Source organism: Eublepharis macularius, chromosome 8 (assembly GCF_028583425.1).
Source record: "Eublepharis macularius isolate TG4126 chromosome 8, MPM_Emac_v1.0, whole genome shotgun sequence".
In the NCBI taxonomy this organism is placed as follows: Eukaryota; Metazoa; Chordata; class Lepidosauria; order Squamata; family Eublepharidae; genus Eublepharis; species Eublepharis macularius.
Window position 1 is genome coordinate 109,972,989 of NC_072797.1, and position 21,152 is coordinate 109,994,140.

The window sequence follows — 21,152 nt, forward strand, 5'->3', positions numbered from 1 at the left end:
CCTTGTAAATTAAAATAAAATCTTATCATAAATCATAATAAATAGGGAACCTTTCACAAACGGTTTCCCCCCTTCTGTGTTTCTGAGGTGACTGCATGCAAGCCTCTGGGGTCTATATAAGATCCATATCCTCTGGCTCTAATTTTTTTCCATTCCTTTTTGGAGCCATATTCTGTTAGCACCTGGTCACAACTTGCTCTGAATGTGGAAGTTGACTCTGAAAATCAGATCCAATTAACACATCCTTGATATAACAGAATACAGTGTTAATTACATGCTGATCATTGCTGGGTTAATTAAACACTCACCCCCAAAAGCTAAGGCACTAATCTAATTAACAATTACTACAGCTGTTGTTTTCTCTTTACACCTCCTTTCTAAATGGAGAAAATTCACACATAGGGCCCAATCCAACCAGCTCTCCAGCACCGAGAATTCCCTTTGATCTGAAGGAATTATTTTTGCCATGGGAAGTTAGAAAATTGGCCCCAAGTTGTTTTTCTCAGGGATCTAAAGACATAAGGAGAAATTAATTTTTTTTCCTGTTTGGGTGATGACAATAAGAGGGTGTCTGTTTGGAAGGAATGACTATCTTCCCTCTTTTTAAATAGTTAATAAGATTAAATTTGATAGTGAAGATTACTTCAAGGACTTTATCATCGAAGAGAGAGTTAGAGCTTCTGTTTACACAAATTGAGGGGCTTTCTGTTGATTCTCCCTCCACCGCAGATCCCCATGTGGTGCCCTCACAATCCCCAAGGATCCACTGACTCCAAGGGGCTGCATTGTGAAGGGCACAATAAGCAACAGGGGAAGAGGGAAAGGCTATTCAAGCTCCCTGGGAGCCAATCCATCAACTGAACCCCACCCGCAATTTACTAAGTGGTGGGTCTAATTGCACACAGCATGGTTTAGGAAAACTGGATTAGGATTGGTCTTAGGCTACAGTTCTGTGCCTAAGGTTCTGCTGAACAAAATGGATTATGATGAGTGCAAGGTTGCAGTGATAAAGCACAATTAAGTCACAATTAAAATTAAATTGTATTTAAAAGGAAATGAATAAAATGGAGGGCTGAATAGCATGCTTGTCCCACTACCTTCAATATGACAAAGTCATGTTAACTTTTATCTGTTTTTGTTTTATTGCTTTTAAGGTTGGTCTACCATCAGCACGTCAAAGTTCTGATTCTCTTCATTTTCCCTTTAAGATCCAAATTTTGGCAGCACCATATTACATAAAGTGAGTGATCAGGTGCTCGTTTGTAAATGGAAATGTCCAAGGGCGATGTAAATAAACTTGTTAATGGTTCATACATCCAGTTCAATTAGCTATGAGTCAAGGTCATGGGTAAAAGGCACAGGAAGTATTATGTCTGCCAAAGACCAAATAAACAAAAAATGCTTGTAGTCAGGAAGGATGCCTAACTCGTTTTAACATGAGCTGAAGTGTAGCAATGACCAACCCAGCTTTCTGGATGCAGAACAGCACATCCGGCAATAGCTGTTTTAGCCACTATCCATTTGTACAACACAGAGGCACACACTGAGAATCTGACTTTATAAAAAAAGAACAAAATGTACAGTGCAAACTTAAGAAGAGTTACTCCAGTCTAAGCCCATTGAAATGAAGAAGTTGCTCCAGTCTAAGCCCATTGAAATCAACTCTGCTTGGAACTGCACTGGTTGCGGTGGAATGTGCAATGGCTGTTTTGTCCCTGCTTGCTAAGGGTAAGGATAAAAGGTAGGAAAGCATCAGTTGTGTTCATATACATTTGCATGCACATTTGAGTGTAGAAATCCTATCTCAGGATCTTTCATCTTCTGAATCTCGCACTTGCACTCTTCTACAATCATAACCACTTTGAACAGAGGAGCAGTCCCGGTGCAGTTTATCTCCAAATGTCTCATGGAAAACTTGGTGGGCAAGCAGTGGGAGCAGAAGGTGTAAAGGCGATCCTCGGGACCAGGAACATGGAAGGAACTGCATTTCCCAAAGCACAGGTTGTTTTGCACCACCACTGTCTCACAGTTCTCGTACACAATGCTCTACAAGAAAGCACACGGCTGTTAAAGCACTTGTTGAGATATTCGGTCAGAAAACACTCACTCACAAACACACAAACACAAACATACAAATGAACAGCATGATAATACTTTTTTAGTACATAGTACGAAGTTGCTAAGTAGTGAGTAATTTTTCACCAGAACACTTCTTCACAATAAAAGGAGTGAGTGGGCTGATGTTGGGTCTTAAGAATGCAGATCCTGTGGCAATTCTTAAGACAGAGTGACATTTTGCAGACTTCATGACAGTGCAAAAAAGTTCTCACATTGCTCCAAAGGCTACTCGGACAGAAAACCAGCAGTAATTCAGGTCTGGCCCAATAAAGACATTAATGCCTTGTTGCTTTTTGAAAAAACAGCTCAACATTTTGGTTACCTATAATTTTTCTACAAATGCAAGGCTCCTTTCGAAACATGTTGCTGATCATATGAAGCTACTGTACAGAATGGTTAACGTTTGATTTTTTTTTAAAGTATCAGTTATCCTTTAGATCAATCCTGTAAGGAAGGCTGGTATTATTATTACCCCCTTATATAGATAAGTAGTAGTGATCAGCTTCAGTCTACCCGGTGACTTTACAAGTCATTCTTCATGCATTTAACCAACTTTGCATGAAACCATTATCCTTTCCATATATACACACTATAGTATCACAAATAATTTCTGGAAAAAAGAAAATGCTGTATCTGTAATGTGTTTAGTTGTTATGATTTTGTTTTTTTAAAAAAGGACATTAACCTTAAGTCATACTTAGAAGAAAGTCCTATTAATACCACTATAATGTATATATTTTAGGATTAATAGCTAGGCACATATTCATACTGTTACCTAGAAGTACAAAAGCGTCTGTGAGCTCAGTAAAACAAATATAAAAGTTATTGTGATACAAATTTGCTGCTAAAAGCTGCAGGCTTTCTGGCTCCAAGATTTGCAGCGTCCCCACATAACATTTTCATTTCTGGTATGGATTATTAAGGAAGCTTTGAGCAACAGTACATTCTCATTTTAATTTTCAATGGTTAAAACTGGGGAAATAGTGACACACTTGACAGGATTGTTCTTAGGGAGAAACATTTTGCAAATTAAAAGTGCAATGCAAGCTTATGAACAGAAGCAGTACTTCACAAACATTCTTGAAGGCTTAGACAAGTGATGTATTTTGTGGTTTGGCTTCCTTTACCTGAGAAAATGGCAGAGTGCTGCAAGTCTCTTCATACATCTCATTGGTTTTGATTGGAAGGACAACTTCTTCAGACCTTGACTTAGTTTTCAGCATAAAAAGGTCCCAGAACTTTTTGGCATCTTTTCTGAAGGGTGATTCTGCTTCCCTTTTGCGGTGTGGATGGGAAGATGGGGCCTCTGAATGTGGAGACTTGCGTGTGGAGGTCCAGCTTTGAAAATCCCGAGTCGCATCTGTATATCGGGAAATAAACTTGGGCCTTTGGGATTCATCTTGCTTCTTGCTCGTTATCTCTGCCAATGGGTTTGCCCCAAACAAACCAAGTTCCAGAATGTGCTCATTACCTGCTAGATCTTTCCTTAGCAAATCTTGACTCAAAAGGCGTGGAATTATTTCTCCCCTTTTCTTCTGTAACTCTTCTCTTTCCTCCCTTGTTTCAAGGCTTGGAGTCAGCAGCATCAGAATCAGCAGCAAAAACATGATGCTGGCCTTTTGCAGGGGGTACTCCTTTCCCCCTCAGGGTCTTGCCGTTCCAGAAAGGGCTTGAAGGCAGGTTACTGTATTTATATGAAGTCTGACATTTTAGAGTCTGATTAGTGCGTTTAGAGGAAGGTGAGGGGGGAGGGGCAAAATAAAGGACCTGTAGGGGATGTTCATTTACACTCATCAACTGTAGGTTGTGATAAGAGTGTCTTAACCTGCTTTGTGTATTCAGAATGTGTTATCGGAAGCGGGATCTGTTTTACTAGGCGGGGGGGGGGGGGCAGTTCCAGTATTTGGATAAATTGTTTAGAGGCTGTCTAGGAATGGTGGAAAGTTCCAAAATGTGTATTCGTGTTCTGATACCTTCTCAAGTGGGGCAGTCTTGTTAGTCTATTGCACCAAAAACAAAATGTTAGTTTTGTCGAAGTATAATCTTTTGTGGACTAGAGCCCACTTCCTCAAATGATGTGGTGGTGACCTAATGAAGTAGGCTGTTGCCCAAGAAACCTCACTCTTCAATAAATCTGTTAAAGTGATACGCGTCTCCCATTTGCTTCCAGTACGGTCTGTCATTCCCCTGCAGATAAGTTTAAAAGGGAAGCTGGACGATCAACCCAGCAAAAGGGAGAGCAGACAGTTTGAAAACAATGAGTGTAGGTAGTTTAAAGGGGGACTCTCTTTTTCCCCACCAGGTGTCCACCTATTTCTCAATGGATTATAGCCTTTCCAGCTGTGTAGTCAGTTCTTTATTGCAGATACAGGGAGGGAAATACCATCATATTATTTTGTATTTATATAGCTCTGTCAATCTACATGGTCCGTCATAGTATACAAGAAGGAAGGTCCCTGACTCTTCTGCCTAAAATTTGACAGAAATGAAACAGCAAATGCAGAGGAGGGAAGTGAAGGGCTCAGCATAGGAAGGCTATATATTTGAACTACAGATGTGTCTGCTTAATCCAGCAAGAAAGGGGCGCAAAGGGGACAGTCCAAAGGCTTCAGAGAAAAGGTGGGCATTGTGGAAGGTAGGGAGAAAAATGGCATAATGAAGGAGTTCTGGGAAACAGTTTCTGACCATAAAGGATGGGAGTGGAGACAGGTTGGGGTTGCTTGAGATGAGCAAGAGACCTTTGGACTGCAGAAGGTGATGATGCTGGAAAAGCCAAGAATAACTGATGCACAATGTTTGCCATAGATATTTCCCCCATTTCTGCATATATTTTGCTGGGAAATAGCTCTCTTTTATATCCTCAGTAGATTTACCAGTGTTATTCAATGGGAAATTACCAAAAAGCAGTACAAGTTGAGGACATATTTGACAAGCTTGCTGGGTAGGTGTCTGTCTGTTACACTCGTTTTCAACTGATCTCCGTACAAAGATAAGTTCCCTTGAAGGAAATAGCTGCTTTGGAGGGTGGACTGCATAGCTTTATACCCTGCTAAGGGCACTCCAGTCCCTAAACCCCTTCCTCTCCAGGTTCTACTTTCAAATCTGCAAGAATTTCCCAACCAGGAGTTGACGACCCTAATATGATCACAGCTTTCTCTTTTATTGTTCAGTTCTATATGGGTTTGCCCTGATTTTCTCCGTAACTGGAAAATAATATTAAAGCAGCAGCTTCACATGTAACTATTTTCTTGTCTGGATGACTCAAGAAAACATACACTATAATGTGTGAATGGTAGGCTGAGTTGATTGCCAACTCAGGGAGATGGTATAACATGAAGCTGAAGTTGGTTCCCAGTTCCTTATTCCCAGTTCCTAATTCCTTCTTCTCAAATCCAAACACAAATATTGAGGAAAACTGGAAAGCTCTGCACCCCAAAATAAGATTTGGAGGAACAAATATCACACACCTCCATGTTCAGGGAACTCTCAGCTTTGTTGGTATAACACAACTACAAGCAGACACAGGAGACAGTAAGAGTACCAGATGCCAACTAAATAGCTGGGTTAGTCTAACAAAAACAATGAAGAATCAGTCTCATGCTCTATTATAGTATAAGCTTTAATGGACTATGTCTATAACATGAATTGTGATCCTCAGTTGTGGACATAAGTGGAAACAGAGGGTGGGGGTGGGGGGAGCTTATAAATGGCAGGGGCAGTAGAAGCCATCATTAAGAATAGGTGCCACATACATAAATGACTACATTTTTTACAAACCTCCACGCTGTGACAGATTGCAACCAGGGGCAAATCCACATTACTCATTCTAAGTCGCATGTTCCCCGCATTCCCCACGCAATCCCGAGTGCCGGTCACATTACCTCATTAAACAGACGCATTTCATTCGCATTTCTCCCGAATATGTGGTCACAGGTTTTCAACGGGAGTTTCACGGTGGCCGTGAACGGGCCAATGCGCAATTTACGTGGTTTTTTTAAAAACCACCCCCCCTTCCTGTCTCTCCGGCCGTTCCGAGAGTTCCTATTGGCTGATTCAACTTGCAAGTGCTCCGTAGTCTGCAAAAGACTGTTTTTGACTTCATAGCATTGGATTTATTGATTATGCTGTTTCTGAATCAAATCTGGTAGTTTGAAAAATCATTTTGGGGTGAATCCATGCTCAGAACGGACTCGCAAAACTTCCTTTTTAACTGTTTTTTATTTTTTTTAATTTTATATTACTGTAATATCGAAATTATGATATATCGAAATAATGACACTCCAAGGAAGTGAAACTTCAGTAAAATTCAGGCACTGAACTGTCTTGCATAGGAAATGCCCACAAAAGCTTCCCACGTGCTTCCAAATTTCCAAAAAAGAAACGGGAGAGAGCCATCAGTGCTGTCAGTGGGGAAAAGAGAGGCATCATTATCTTCAATGATGTTTCTTTATAAGGCAAGATCGAAATAACGGAAAAGTGCGCTCAAAAAAATTTTAAAAAATGGGTGGGAAAAAAGGTCCCGCCCAAAAAAGCGGTTTTCGAGCGGCCGTGTGACCGGAGGGACGCGCAAAAAAGACGGATTGGAAGCAGGAATGTGAACGAAGAGGAAAAAATCGCGGATTGGAGGCAAACGGAAGATATCCGATAAACATGCGGGTAATGGGTGAATGTGGATTTGACCCAGGTTTCTGTACTCTGCCCAGAAGACATTCAGTAGAATAAGGCTGTGGATTGGTATGAGTAAACAGGATTCTGGTCAGGAAGGGGCAAAATGAAAAACAAACAGTCCTTGGGAACAGCAAATTGGCATCATGAATCCACAAACAGGAATTTACAGAAGGAGTGCAATTAAGTGGATCAAATGGCACGTTTACTGAAAAGATTATCTCGATTCAGAAGCATGTTCAGAATTTACTGAGCAGCATGTTATTATAGGTAACGACATTACATTTTTAGATGGTATTCAAAGTATACTATTTCACACCCATAAAAACCTTTTGCTTGTCTTTTATTACAGAATTTTGATCTTTTGGATTGACGATCAAAAAACGCTCTTGGATTGTAATACAAACTAGTAAAATCTTCAAAAGGGGGTAGCTGTATTCATTGGTTACAGCATAAACAACAATGAATCTTATGGCACCTTAAACAGATTTGTGAGATAAACTTTTGTGGATTAGGACCCACTTGATTAATGACATCTCTGTGTGAAATATCAGCTTCCTATGCTGTATGGAAGTCTCCCTATATCTAAGAAGTCATTTACAGTAAATCGCTTTCAACCTGCCTTAATAATTGGTGTGATGTGCAATATGGATGTATCCAATTTCAGCTTTTGAGGTGCCCTGAAGTACTTAAGCTGTTTCATGATAAGGGACAGTAGAATGGGCATATTTTCAGATTGTATGGTTATAAATTTAATGGTCATGATGAAGTACCCTGTTATCAATACCCCAGTGAATCAGGCATTAAGGCTCAAATCTATCTCTGTTTTTTTTAAAAAAAAAAAAATACTGGTTCTATCATACCACTGTGCTAAGCTAACCTTCCACAAGCCAGACAGCCATCTTCTTCTGGAAGAAGAGTTTCTCCTAGTAGATGAAAAGTCTTTTCACGAGAGGAAGGTTTCTTAGTATGGATGAAAATTCTGTACTTACTCGAGCAGAGTGGTGGGATATAATCCACTAGGCTTTTTATTCCTTCTTCCCTCTATAGCCCCTGTCCTCATGACCTTTTCTAACACATAGGAACACTCTGACCCTCAGCAATATCTTTTTGGAGGCAAAGGGGGTTTGACACAGGAAGGCAGGGACAATCAGTTCCCTAAAGCAAAAAGCACTTGTGCTTTGTTGGATTCAGCTTTTATCACGTCCTCCCCAGTCATCTTTTCTCTAAATTGAAATAAACTTTTTTAGTCTTTTCTTATAATCTTTAGTCTTTCCTGATAGGAAGAGTGCCCTAAACCCTTCATAATGTTGGTTACTCTCTTCTGCACTTCTTCAACTCTAGGATATCTTTTCTAAGATATGATGACCAGAACTGCAAAATAGCATGCCTAATGTGGCCTTACTATTGATATATGATTGATTGATTGATTGATTGATTGATTGATTGATTGATTGATTGATTGATTGATTGATTGATTGATTGATTGATTGATTGATTGTGTGCCTTTCTCACTGAGATCCAAGGCAGATTATACAGTACGAGTGAAAATACAATACAGTCAACAGTTAACATTCACTGAGCAAAGTACAATAATGGACAACAATTAGGATATTCAGGGAAACAAATACAATAGGGTAGGGTAGCAGAAAAATTTTAAACAAGCATAAAGCCAAGCATGGAAGAAGAAATCTTTCTGGAACAAAGCATAACTAATTTCCAATGCCATGTTTCGCAACATGGAAACTCCCTAGTAAGTGTCGGTGTACATCAGCAGACAGTAGCCAACAGTGTAGCATATAGCCCCAGTCTCTACGCAGGCATTTCTCTGAGCTACTTTTTATAACCCAGCCCTGGGTAGAAAGCCCTTCTGAATAATTCAGTTTTGTATTGTTTGTGGAAACCCAGGAGGGTGAGAGATTTCCTGACCTTCTTGGACATACCAGTCCACAAGGTGGGGGCTACAACAGGGAAAGCATGTGTGTAAGCAGCTGTTGATTTTGCCAGATTGTAGGGTGGTATTGTGAGCATTACAGTATGGCCATTTTATTTTCAGTCATTTCAAATATGTTTTAAAATTACACAAGAAAGTCTAGGTATGTGTGGGAATCTCAGCATTCTTTACAGTTTCCTATAGCATACATAGTTGTGTCCTTTGCCTTTTCGGCATTCCTTTCTTAGCAATTTCCCTTGCTGCTGTATGAAAATACAGTTCCTTCTTTTCTTTGAAAGGCAAGATGGACCTTTCCCCTGGTTTGTGAAACCAACGCTCTCTCCATCATTCCTTTCCAACTGGCCTGGATTTCTTTGATATTTCTAGAGGCTTCAATAAATTTTACCTCAAAGCAACACTGAAATGGACTATAGAAGGGTAACAATATAAGCACAATATTTTTTCATTTGTAATATTATTTTATTAACAGTACTTATGTAGGCATTACAGTAGATACAGTGAATATGGAATGTTTTTTGGAGTACAAATATTGATTAGCACTAGGTTTTTTGAATTTAAATAAAGCAAAACTTCACAGTCATAAACATATCCTGCATTCAGTAATCTCTCTCTCCCTCTCTCCCTCTCTCTCTCAAAACTTCTCACTTTAAATGTACCTAAAAGGAAAACATGTATATAATTAATAAGAGTCTGATTTGGTTTAATAATCCTCATCACATATTTATCCATGTCCATAATAAATATGTTTTTTTTCTGAGCAATCACATTCTGTCTCTAATGGACTATTGGCAGTCTTTTGGAGTTACAGAGTAGTGACTATTAAAAACTTGCTGACTTGTTAAGCTATGTATAGTGCTTTCCCAGACATCATTCCTCCCTTCCCTTTTCTCCAGTTCATCAGGAATTGCTTCCCTGTTGTAGAAAAGATCAGAATATTTTATGTTTCTCCTAGGTTTCATAATGAGTTAACACAGATGACGATTTTACTACTTATTTTACAACAGTTAGACAGTAGGTAGCCCCGTGGCGCAGAGTGGTAAGCTGCAGTACTGCAGCCCAAGCTCGACTCATGACTTGAGTTTGATCCTGGCAGAGACTGGGTTCAGGTAACCGGCTCAAGGTTGACTCAGCCTTCCATCCTTCCGAGGTCAGTAAAATGAGTACCCAGTTTCCTGGGGGTAAAGTGTAGATGACTGGGGAAGGCAATGGCAAAACACCCTGTAAAAAGTCTGCCAAGAAAATGTGATGCAATGTTACTCTTTGGGTCAGTAATGACTCAGTTCTTGCACGGGGGACTACCTTTACCTTACCTAGACAGTAGAATTGCCTTAATGTTTGGATGATACTGATGACCAAGAGAAAGCTAACCCTGGGATAGTTTGGGACATCTTTTTAGGCCTAGTATCTGTCCACTATCCAAATGTGTCTTACCGGGTTTTGTCATTCAGTTCCTACCCACATGGGCTAAATTCTGTTCCTTGTTCCAGTCCATGCTGTTGCCAGTGGCACAGTAAGGAGAAGAAAAATGCAATGCAATATGTAAAGATTAAAGATTCAGGTTTCCCCAAGCCATTGTGAAAATGTAATATGTGCCCAGTATTACTAGGGGAAAGAAAATTATGGAGAGGAAGAAACACACATGAAGAACCCCTGAGGCAGAAAACTATTTTGCAAACAAGACTTTGGGTTTATTGATAGGCGTAATGGTGAACAATAGCATATTTATATAATTCTGCCAGGATTCTTTAAGGATGAAACTTACTGACATTGGTAGACAGATCAAGTGTATAATAATGTTCAGAGCTTACCATCTGAGCACTATCCATGTTTGGTTTAAGAAAAAAAGAATATTCACACATTAAATTTTTAATAATTATCAGAATTTAATCTCTAAAAATCCACTAAATTTTATATCACCAGGGCTAACTTTACCACAAGGCAACAAAAGCAATCATTTTAGACAGCAGTTTCAAAAGAAGGTACTATTTTCCTGTTTCCATCCTCCAGCACTACACCAAAGTTTTCACTTCATGTTTAGAAATGTCTGAGACCAGCACTGTGCATTTTATATACATGGCTGGATATCCTGCTTTAAGACTCAAACCACTGCCACATTGCAAGGGTAAGATGCCCTGTTCAGAATAGCATCATGTCCCTGCCCACCCAACAGCTCTTTTCCAGAAGTTTATACTCAAGGCCATTTTCACACTGCTTACCAGCCATGGAACATCGTGCCAAGCTCCTGGAATGATGAGGAAGACGCTGTCATTCCAGGAGCTTGGTGCGATGTTCTGTGGCCAGTAAGCAGTGTGAAAATGGCCCAATACACTTTAAACACTGGAAAAAGAGAGATGAAGACGTAGCACAGAATGTAATTTCTTCCATTGCTGTTCTACAAAGGAATCTTATAACACATTAAGGGCTAACAGGTTTTTATAAAGCTACTGCAAATAAGTCACCTGTCCCCTCATTTTGAGCCAGCACTCTCAAATAAATATGTTTAAAAATGACTATACACAAGAAAGGCCAGGTATGTGTGGGAATCCCAGCTTTCTTTACAGTTTCCTGTAGCATACATAGTTGTGTCCTTTGCCTTTCATGCATTCTTTTCTTTGCCATTTCCCCTGCTGTTGTACTAAAACACAGTTCCTTCTTTTCTTTGAAAGACGAGGTGGACCTTTTCTCCAGTTTGTGAAACCAACACTCTCTCCATCATTCCATTCCAACTGGCCTGGATTTCTTTGATCGTTCAAGCCTATAAATGAATAAAATTGTACATGTTGGTGGCCATCAAACAGCTGACAAAGTAGTCAGACCAAATAACTGCTTCTCCTAAATATTCTTACCTGTTTCTGCCTATCTTGGTTCTCTAACCTGATATTTTTTGAGCAATAATTACCTTAGGTAAATACATTTTGCTCATGGAAGTTGGAATCTGGGAGGCTTCATTGTGAAAAGATGAACCCTGTTATGTAATTAATATCCCAATTACTGAACTGCCTTCGGTACCTGTACCTTTTCCTTTCAGCAAGAGGCTACAGCATTGGCCCTGAGCCAGTGTCCTTATCCCATCTGGTTAAGGGCTGCTCTTCACAAGATGCAATATGAAACTGAGCCATGAGCTCTTAAGGCGGAAAGGAAAAGTTCCAGAAGGATGTAATTGGCTGGGAGAGAGGCCAAATAAGAGAAGAGCTTCAAGGGCAGAGCTGGTAGGCTTGGAAGCTTCCTGCCAGGGACCTGTGCAGCCAGGAATTTGCCTTGCATGGAATATGAGCTAAGAGGTCTCAACATGAACATATTTTAAGAAAATAATATTTGAATATTATCCTTCTTTCTTGTACATCTTTTAGAAGAAAATGTAAGCCAGACACGACAAAGTGGCACTGTGCCCCGTACATACCTATCCAAAACGATCTCCTTTCACTGAATTCCCACAGCCACTGCATGTGTAACTTGGAAGCCACGCTTGCTAAACTGCCATGGTACCTGGGCTCAATAAAAGGAGATAGTAAAGTCAGAAAGAGCACCTAACCTGTAGATTAAAGTGCAACATGCGCATGTCATAGCATGCAGGGACTCCAAAACAACAAATGTCAAAACTGGCGATCAGAGCTATTTAAAATGCAGCGCTTCATACCCATCACCCAAATTATATAGGAGAGGCAAGCCATGACACACAGACTATGCCTGATGTTTCTTAAATATAATAGCCCAGTAATCCCATATTACTTAGTTCTGTCTGATCTGCGTCTTCTCAAATTATTTACCCGGAAATAAATCTTGGTGGTTTCAACAGAATCTTGTAGCTAGGTAATGTGCAATTCCAAGCAAATGGAAAAAAGTAAACTGAAAAAATATACACTGAAAGGAAAAAGCTAAAACTTTTAACAGCTGAATCAACTGACAATCCAGCTTATTTTAGGTGAAAGAACATGTTAGTTCTGGATGCAATTAACAATAGCCCGTGTCAGTCATAAAGAAAGTGACAAAATAAATTGGACGAGATGAGATATGTAAATGTAAACACTGTCATTATTTTCTCTAATTAAGGCCCTGCTTAAAAAAAAATGCCACCTACCCTGTGCAGATTCTGCTTAACATGGCACGCTGATGTTACAAGGCTGACATCCGAGCCTTGTTTCTTAAATTGATTTAACTCCCAGTGTCAGTATTTACATTAATTTATGTTTGTTTGAAATTATGTCTGTATCTAAGATGTTAACGGGCTATATTCCAAGTTGGTAGTTATTCTCAAATCACCCCAGTGGGGCATAGATCAATTACTACAACAAGGATGAATTAGCTAAAAAGTACATTCATACTAGCCAACACAGATTTGCCAAATATCCTCATAATGCCTGAGTTTGTGCTTCTTAATGATAATTTGCCTCCATCTACCCTTGTCAACTGCATACAAAAGCCAGAGGCTTGCCTAAGCCTGTGCTAGAAGCCCTGTTCACAAATTACAATGAACACATGTACAATCTGTGTACCCTTGATTGTTCTTTGTATGCACATTGAGTAATTCTCATGTTTAGAATTTAGAATTCCATAAGTTTCCCATATAGTCTCATATTAACAGAGGCCTATGTCAAATTCTGTATCAATTTAAAAAATGCTTAATGTGCTCCTTAAGGCAACTGAATAAATGATGTGATGATTGTAGATGGAATGAGCACTCAAATGATACATTTGGAGTGGAATTTAGGATCTCGAGCATATTTGAAAACCTCTGGCCTTGCCTTTGATCCAGTTTTAGCTTTATCTTCATAAGTGCAACAGTATCATTTCTACACTGATCCACTGTAATGGACACAACAATAGCTGAAGGATGTGAATGTACAAATAAACGACTTCTTACCGTTCTTTGCAAGCCCTGGCAGCAACATTCCACTGGACTTTCGGATCAGTGATTAGGACATAGCACCTTCCATCATGGTGGCTCCATCCAGGAGGGCAAGTTTTCAAGTCATTGCCCTGAAATGAAATAATTCCTGTTCAGAAACACGGTCCACTGTGTCCACCTTTTGAAAGTGCTGCTTTGGTTTCCAGGGTTTTTTTTCAGCGGGAACGTGGTGGAACAGAGTTCCGGAACCTCTTGAAAATGGTCACATGGCTGGTGGCCCCACCCCCTGATCTCCAGACAGAGGGGAGTTGAGATTGCCTTCCACACCAAGTGGCACGGAGGGCAATCTAAACTCCCCTCTGTCTGGAGATCAGGGGGCAGGGCCACCAGCCATGTGACCATTTTCTCCGAGGGCAACCCACTGAATTCCACTACCTCTTTTCCCAGAAAAAAAGCCCTGATGGTTTCTATACACATTTTTCAAGAACTGAAATGGTTAAAGGTTTCTGCAGGAAAAACATATGCTAAAAATATTTTTTGTTTGTCATTTTAATATCAACCACTGACTGTCACTCCACCAACAGTAATCTTTAGTCCCAATCTGCAACATGGCTCATACGTCCACTTTTTTATCATATATTTCCATCTGTCTCTCCTTAAACTCTTAAATGAGAAAGAGAAAATGCTGATACTGCTGGCATGACCTACCTCAGATGAAGGTGTCTCAGCTGTGGGTCATTGGAAGATCAATGTTACAGATTAGGATGCTCAATTAGAGCGGTTTTGATTATATCTGGATCCTTCCCTGGTTTTTCTGTCATGTTCCTCCATGGCAGAACATAAGAACATGAGGTGTGGGGCACGCATTTAAAGTAATAGGCAATGTGTTTATCAGTCCCAGACTCACTCCCTTCCTCTGAGGCACTTTTTTTTTTAGCCAATTGGAGTGGAACTTCCCTCCTCAAACTATTAATGGAAGACTGATGACATAATGAGAGATCTGTCCCTCGTGTAGTTTTTTTAGGGAGAACCCAGTCTCTAAATCCTTCTTGATATTGGCCATGACCAGACTATAGGTTACCAGTGTTTTGTTGCTAAATTGATTAAATTTTTTGACAGCAACTCCAGTTTTCTGGGTCTGAAATTTTTTCACAAAGATATCAATAATTTCTCAGTGACATAGAAAGATGGATAGTTAAACTATAACAGTTAATTTATGACCTATTAAAGTCACTTTATATCCCAACACTGTAGTCTACAAACATATTTTTTTAAAAACTGGTTAAAGGCAACAGCAATAGAAATATTTTCTTTCTCCAGATTTTTTCAATATAAGTTTTAAAAAGTAGACCTATACCAAAATGAACAGATTGCTACCTTACTTGTAGAATTCCATAAAGTCCAAGAAATACCATCACACTGAAACAACTTCTGAGTATTTTCTTCAAAATGCAGAAGGCCCTTTAAATGTGGTGTACAACTCTTTGGAAAGTAAAACTTGGGGACCTGGAAAGAAATGGGCATTAGAAAAAATTAGACAAAATAGTTCATATTTTCAGTCTCTATGACCGATGTTTATATGCCACTTTTTGAAAGGATTTACACTAAATTTGTAATGGAAGTGTACTAGGTACATAAATATTTGAAAGGAAATTCTTTGCAAAGAGAGAGTTTTGCAGATGAATACTAGTGTAATTTGAAAAGTGACATCATCAAATAAAGATTTATTTGTACAAGTGCAGTAGGTTCTCAGGAGTTAAACTGGAATTTTCCCAAAAAAGTTTTTTAAAAACTTTTTGATCTTAAGCTTAGCTGTTTTTCCCCAGAAAAAAAAATGATATCTTGAGGAAATTGCCCAAAGTAATCATTTTAGTGGTATTAAAACTGGCCACAGGACAGCACAGGAAGACTGCAAGCTTACTATAGTAAAAGAGGTTATACCTGAACGCTGGCGTCTGCTTGTGGAACTTCTGTTTTTCTTGGGGAAACCACATTTTTCTTTGGCTCGTCTTGGCTAGTTAAGGACTCAGTTGCCATCTTGTTTTTGTTAGGTGATAGGTTGTCATCCTCCACTCTGAGCGCTGCCATCCCGTGGTACTTTAATGACAAAGAGTAACAGAAAGACAGATGAAGAGGAAAAATAGCCTTTATCAGTAAACTCAAAAGTGGATTGACATCAAAGGACATAGAAGGGTGCAGCTTGCTTCGGATGACACTGCCCATCACAGAATTAGAAAGGAGTTTGTTCAATTATATATATAAATCATAGTGGTGGTCTGTGTTGCATTTTAAGAGCAATAGGAGCTTGTGGACAGGGCTCCTAACATACACATATATCCCTTCTATGGCTACCATACACTTGTGCCAATTCACACATTACAGGGAATATAGGTTGGGTCCAGATTCCCCACTCTATATCTTGTGTAACAGTCGCATGTGAGTTATGGGCTCTCCTCAGCCCCTGCACCCTGTGAGGTAGGTTAGGCTAAGAAATAATGACTGGCCCAAGGTTATCCGTCAAGACTGAGCAGATATTTGGACCCAGAACTCCCTAGTCTTAGTCTGACTCTGACAATTATACACTCTTTATATACTGGCATATAATGGTATATATATATATAAAATAATGTTCTTACTTTAAAAAACACACCAGTGTCATTTGTAAATATGGAAGAAGGGTGAACCTGAAAGCCAAAAGAATAAAAAGTTCATAACATCTTTGAATAATGGAAACAAACTATGATTTTTTTTTGTATATTTGTGCACTGGGGCAGGTTAAATATTGTGCATCAGGTATTTATATTTGCTGCACAGACATGGTTTTTGTTCCTAGAAAACAGAACCATAGAGTTAGGATGACGCAGAATGCCACGCATGGCAGGCCCATTCTCTCACCATCTCCTCACAAATCTTTCACATAAACCAGACCAAAAACTGTGTCACAAACATACTGCACATGTTCTCCAGAATGCATATCTGGAATTATTATCCAAAACAAACATTGGTCATAGAATATATGTAAGTACATCCAGAGGACTCAAGCAAGTGAGCCAGAACAAACACTACAGAGTTATATAACAGGGGCACTTTAGGCATTTAAGGACCCCCAAGCATTTGGCGTTCAAGGACCCCTAACCTCAGACCCAAGTCAAAGCTTCAGAGGTTGCAGCTGGGAAAAGGGGGATGTTTTCTAGCTGTAAAGTGGCCCACCAAAGAGAGAAAGTGGTTCCACAAGGGAGAAGATGCAAAGATGTTCCTTAGGCACAGTGGCCAAGTCACATGGCTTTTGTTGCACTTAGCTCAACTCTGGGCCTCTAAAAGTAGATATGGTAACTTGCAATTAAGAGCCAGTAATTGAATGACATTCTAGTAAATATCTGGAAGCAAGAGAAAAGAGAATGTAAGAAATCTCTGGTTAAACTAGCCAAGGCGTCCAGGATGGTCTCTTGCATAAATATCTGGAACATTTGGGGACAGCTCACACTAAGTAATTTCTGAATAAAAACTGCTGCCGGGAGCAACATGCAAAGGCTGTCTGAAGGAAGATGAACTGGAGTGTGGGGGAGGGGGAAACGTGATGCTCCCCCACAAGTATTTGCAGGTCCCTGCTTGTACATTTTCTTTAAGCAAACAAACCAACGTTTGCATCCTGTTTCCACTGCAGCAAGGATGAGGAGGGGAGATAGTCTTCTGCCTTCAAGAGCCCAATAACTCCCCCCCACCCATGCTGTTCCAGGAGTGGGGCAAGAATAGCTTGAAGAGGAAGTTTGACATAAGAGGAGGGAATCAGCAAAAATCCTGATCCTGATGTAATTCTTGATCTAATTTTTTTGTTTTGTACATCATTATGTACCTTTGTACATCTATTGTTTTGTATTACTTTGAGTCATTTCCCATTGGAAAGGCAGCTTGTAATAAGAGTTAATCAATGCATATTTTGGCATCCAGCATACCACACACCCCGGTTCATATATGGAAGATAATAGTTTCTGATCCCAGCAAACCAGTGTGAGTTGGTGTGTAATTTTCCTGACTCCATTTAGCATGAGATACATCATTCAGCAATTTATCTGGAACACAGTAGGTGTTTTGTTCCCACAGCAGTGTTTTTCTCCCTCCTATTCATATAAAGCTGAAGAGAAGTAATTGGGATGTTAAGATGTTTGTATAATAGCGCTCTCATTGCTCATGGTGTGCATACTCGTCCCACTATTATCTTTAGTAGCCAGGTTTTACAGGTTTTTTGTACTGCTTCAAAAGTCTACAAAACCTGCTTAACCAGAGATGAGAGCTGGTCAAAAGACCCTTGTCTTAAAGGCAACAATAATCCTATAATAGCAAATTCACCACTCTTAGTCTTGCCCAGGGCTTTTTTTCTGGGAAAAGAGGTGGTGGAACTCAGTGGGTTGCCCTCAGAGAAAATGGTCAAATGGCTGGTGGCCCCACCCCCTGATCTCCAGACGGAGGGGAGTTTAGATTGACCTCCACACCATGTGGCGTGGAGGGCAATCTCAACTCCCCTCTGTCTGGAGATCAGGGTGTGGGGCCACCAGCCATGTGACCATTTTCAAGAGGTTCCGGAACTCCGTTCCCCCGCGTTCCCCCTGAAAAAAAGCCCTGGTCTTGCCTGAATTATTACCCTCTGGGAATGCATCTTCATTCCATCCATTGCATTTCAATACAAAAGCACAGTTGCAATAACTTTGGAACAATTTCATTCTTCCTATTGTTCAAGAGAGAGCCCTTACTGTTTTGCCATTTCCAATGGCCCTTAGCCTGCTCACTGAAAGATTAACTGATCTGATTTCTGTTAGCTTGTCCCTTCTCTGCAATATCATCTCTTTGGAAGAAGACAGCGGGATTCCTTCCAAGTGAACAGCGCCATGCCTGGAAGACGAAGAGGAGCCTGAAGAGGCTGGACGCAATATGCCTTTCATCCATAAGTTGTGCGTGTTTTGGCTGGAGGAATGGAATGAACTGCACTGACCTGAAAAGCAAACGAGATGGCAGATGGTCAGTCCTTTTTATATAAAGTCCTTTTTATATAAAGAGATCACTGGTCACGTTGATGTGGCCGAGGAAACAGAAGTAGGATCTTTTTTTTAAACCTGATGTTGATTTGTTCTTCCTTTTTAACTAGTCTTTGATTTTCTACTAAGCTAGCCAAATGTGACACATAGAAAGTGTCAACACATGGAGAGTGTCACTTTACAAATTTTTAAAAAAATCCTGCTTCCTAAAAATCCTTTGATGGGCCATCACACACCGTCACCTGGCCAATGACTGTTCATGGCTGAGGGAATGACGTCTCCCTTTACCACCAAGCCCTGCGCAGTAGATCAATCACTGTGTGAGCCAGGCATGTGGAGACATATGCTCAGTTTGGACAGGGAGGATCAGAAGAATGGACAGGGAAGATCTCAAGAATGATGCACGTGCATATGGGGAGGAGAGGAGTGTGAAACAATCGTGTCACCATAAATGATGATCCTCTGCTGGCTGAAAGTACGAGCTGGCCCCAAGATACCTGGTAACAGATCACTGTGTTTTTTCAGGTAACAAGACCATGCTTATGTGTTATGTAAATTTATGTTTTAACATGCTTTTCTTCTCTTGTTCTTCAAACTTTGATAAAAACATGCATACAAGTGCTCTAAACTCAGTAACTCCCCCAATTCTCTCCTGATACAGGAAATTCAGTTGGAATGCTTGCCTGCCTTCTACATCCTAATCAGATTTATTTATTGCTGCTACCCAAAGACCATTAGTTTTAATATAAAAATAATATTTAAATACAAAGATCGTACAGAATTTTAAAATGCAAGCACCAAGGAGCCCCCATGTGAGAACCATCTGCCAGTGACATCTGTTACCCCATTCGCAGGCTGATCTGGCTGGCTAGGCAGGCATCTCCTCGTCCTTCTCGCCACTGCTGTACACGTGTCCCTCCCAAAGCTGTGCATTCGGTGGAAGAGAACAACCGTCCCAGATAGAAGAATATTGTTCTTCAGCCAAAGGTAGATAATAGCATCCTATACCCTTCATGCAACCTTGCTTCCCAATTAGCTTTTATACCCCTTTTGTATTTCTTTACCCACACAGGAACATAGGAGTAGCCATGCTGCATCAAATAATCTCAAATAGTAGAATATAATGGGAAGTTTTTTAATGATTATTAGAGCAAAATTCTGGGAAATGATGCTGGTTGGGAAGGTGGAGTTATTGAAGGACGTTGTGCTTCCCACTTTTGATGGAGTTCAGTTGATCTGTGCTGGTTCACTTAAGAGCCTAGGGGTTATACTGGATGCAGTGCTGCTGCTAGAGAAGCAAGTACATACAGCTGAAAAAAGGCCTTCCTCCAACTCAGACTAGCCTGGAAGACGGCCCTCTATCCTGACATGAATGACTTGACCACCAGGATTCATGCCATGGTAGCATCGAGACTATACTACTGTGATGCACTGTCTCCCCATAGGTCTCCCCTCAGAGTCAACTAAGAGATGGTTCAGAACGCTGCAGCTTGACTGTCATCAGGAATTAGGCAGAGCATGCATATTACTCCCATTTTGCAGTCACTCCATTGAACTGAACAGGGCCTCCTGCAGATACTCCCCTGCCATTGGGCAAAAGTGGCTGCTGCCTATAAAAACAGATTCTCTTTAGTAGCCCCTACCTTGTGGAATGGCCTGCTTGAGGAGCTTTACTTTTTTTGGCTTTCCACAAACTTTGCTAAACTTGATTGTTCAAGAGGCTTTTCACTGAGATAACAGGACAGTACTGTAAGAAATGGCTACGAGAGATTCTTTGGTAAAGTGACAGGAACCATACACTATATTACTGGGTACTGTCTGTTGATGTACATATGTGCCTACTGGGCAGTTTCCATATTGTTTAATATGTTATGTCAAAGTACTTAGGTTTTGTTTCAACAATGTTCCATCTTTGTATTTGGAATTATGCTTGTTTTCAAATTTCTGCTATTCATAGCCTATTGTATTGTTTATTGAATGTCCCTCCCAGCCACTGATTTTATTCATTTACACTGTGTAATCCACCTTGAGTCTCACTGAGAAAAACGGACTGTAAAAAAATAAAATACAATTCTCTTTGTCATAGACCATGGACAGCCATGGACCATGCATTGACATGGTATTTCAATTGGGATTAAATATGTTTTTGTGGGATAGTGTGGATTAAACCATGGCTTTAAATGTAATGACAATTTTAAAAATAAGAGCCAGACTTGAACCTAAGCAACCCATCTCTGAAAAGAAGGCCAGTGGTAACGGAACTTTAGCAAAGGCATGGTCTAAAAGCCTGCATACTTTGGGGGCTTTCTACTGTCTTGATTTATTAGATTTATAGCCCTCCCTCCCTGCAGGCAGGCTCAGGGCGTGTCACAACAGTACTAAATCATACAATATAATTTACATTAAAACAATAAAACTACATAAATAGCAATAAATATAGTACAAAGGACATCTACTATTGATTCCAAGGGAAAGGCTGTCATAAAACTGTAAAAATATAGCTGGTAAGATGTATCCAGGGCAGGCATGGCAGAACACA

General features: G+C 40.1%; 2 protein-coding genes across 4 annotated transcripts in view; both read right to left on the reverse strand.

Annotated features, from left to right (window-relative positions):
• Positions 1–1,752: 1,752 nt before the first annotated feature.
• Positions 1,753–3,749, reverse strand: CER1 (cerberus 1, DAN family BMP antagonist). The gene is made up of 2 exons (XM_054987652.1): positions 3,246–3,749; positions 1,753–2,046 (listed from the first exon to the last, which is right to left on the reverse strand). Exons 1-2 carry the CDS (start codon positions 3,723–3,725, stop codon positions 1,753–1,755), a joined length of 774 nt encoding a protein of 257 aa, XP_054843627.1. The 5' UTR covers positions 3,726–3,749.
• Positions 3,750–11,027: 7,278 nt separating this feature from the next.
• Positions 11,028–21,152, reverse strand: part of FREM1 (FRAS1 related extracellular matrix 1) — a 96,958-nt gene continuing 86,833 nt past the window's right edge. For all 3 annotated transcript variants that reach the window (XM_054986978.1, XM_054986976.1, XM_054986977.1), the window contains 7 exons: positions 18,332–18,570; positions 16,220–16,267; positions 15,525–15,680; positions 14,961–15,089; positions 13,599–13,714; positions 12,138–12,223; positions 11,028–11,492 (listed from right to left, as the gene is read on the reverse strand). In XM_054986978.1, coding sequence (XP_054842953.1) covers positions 11,293–11,492; positions 12,138–12,223; positions 13,599–13,714; positions 14,961–15,089; positions 15,525–15,680; positions 16,220–16,267; positions 18,332–18,570 — 974 coding nt within the window. In that variant the 3' untranslated portion in view covers positions 11,028–11,292. The remainder of the gene's footprint in view (positions 11,493–12,137; positions 12,224–13,598; positions 13,715–14,960; positions 15,090–15,524; positions 15,681–16,219; positions 16,268–18,331; positions 18,571–21,152) is intronic.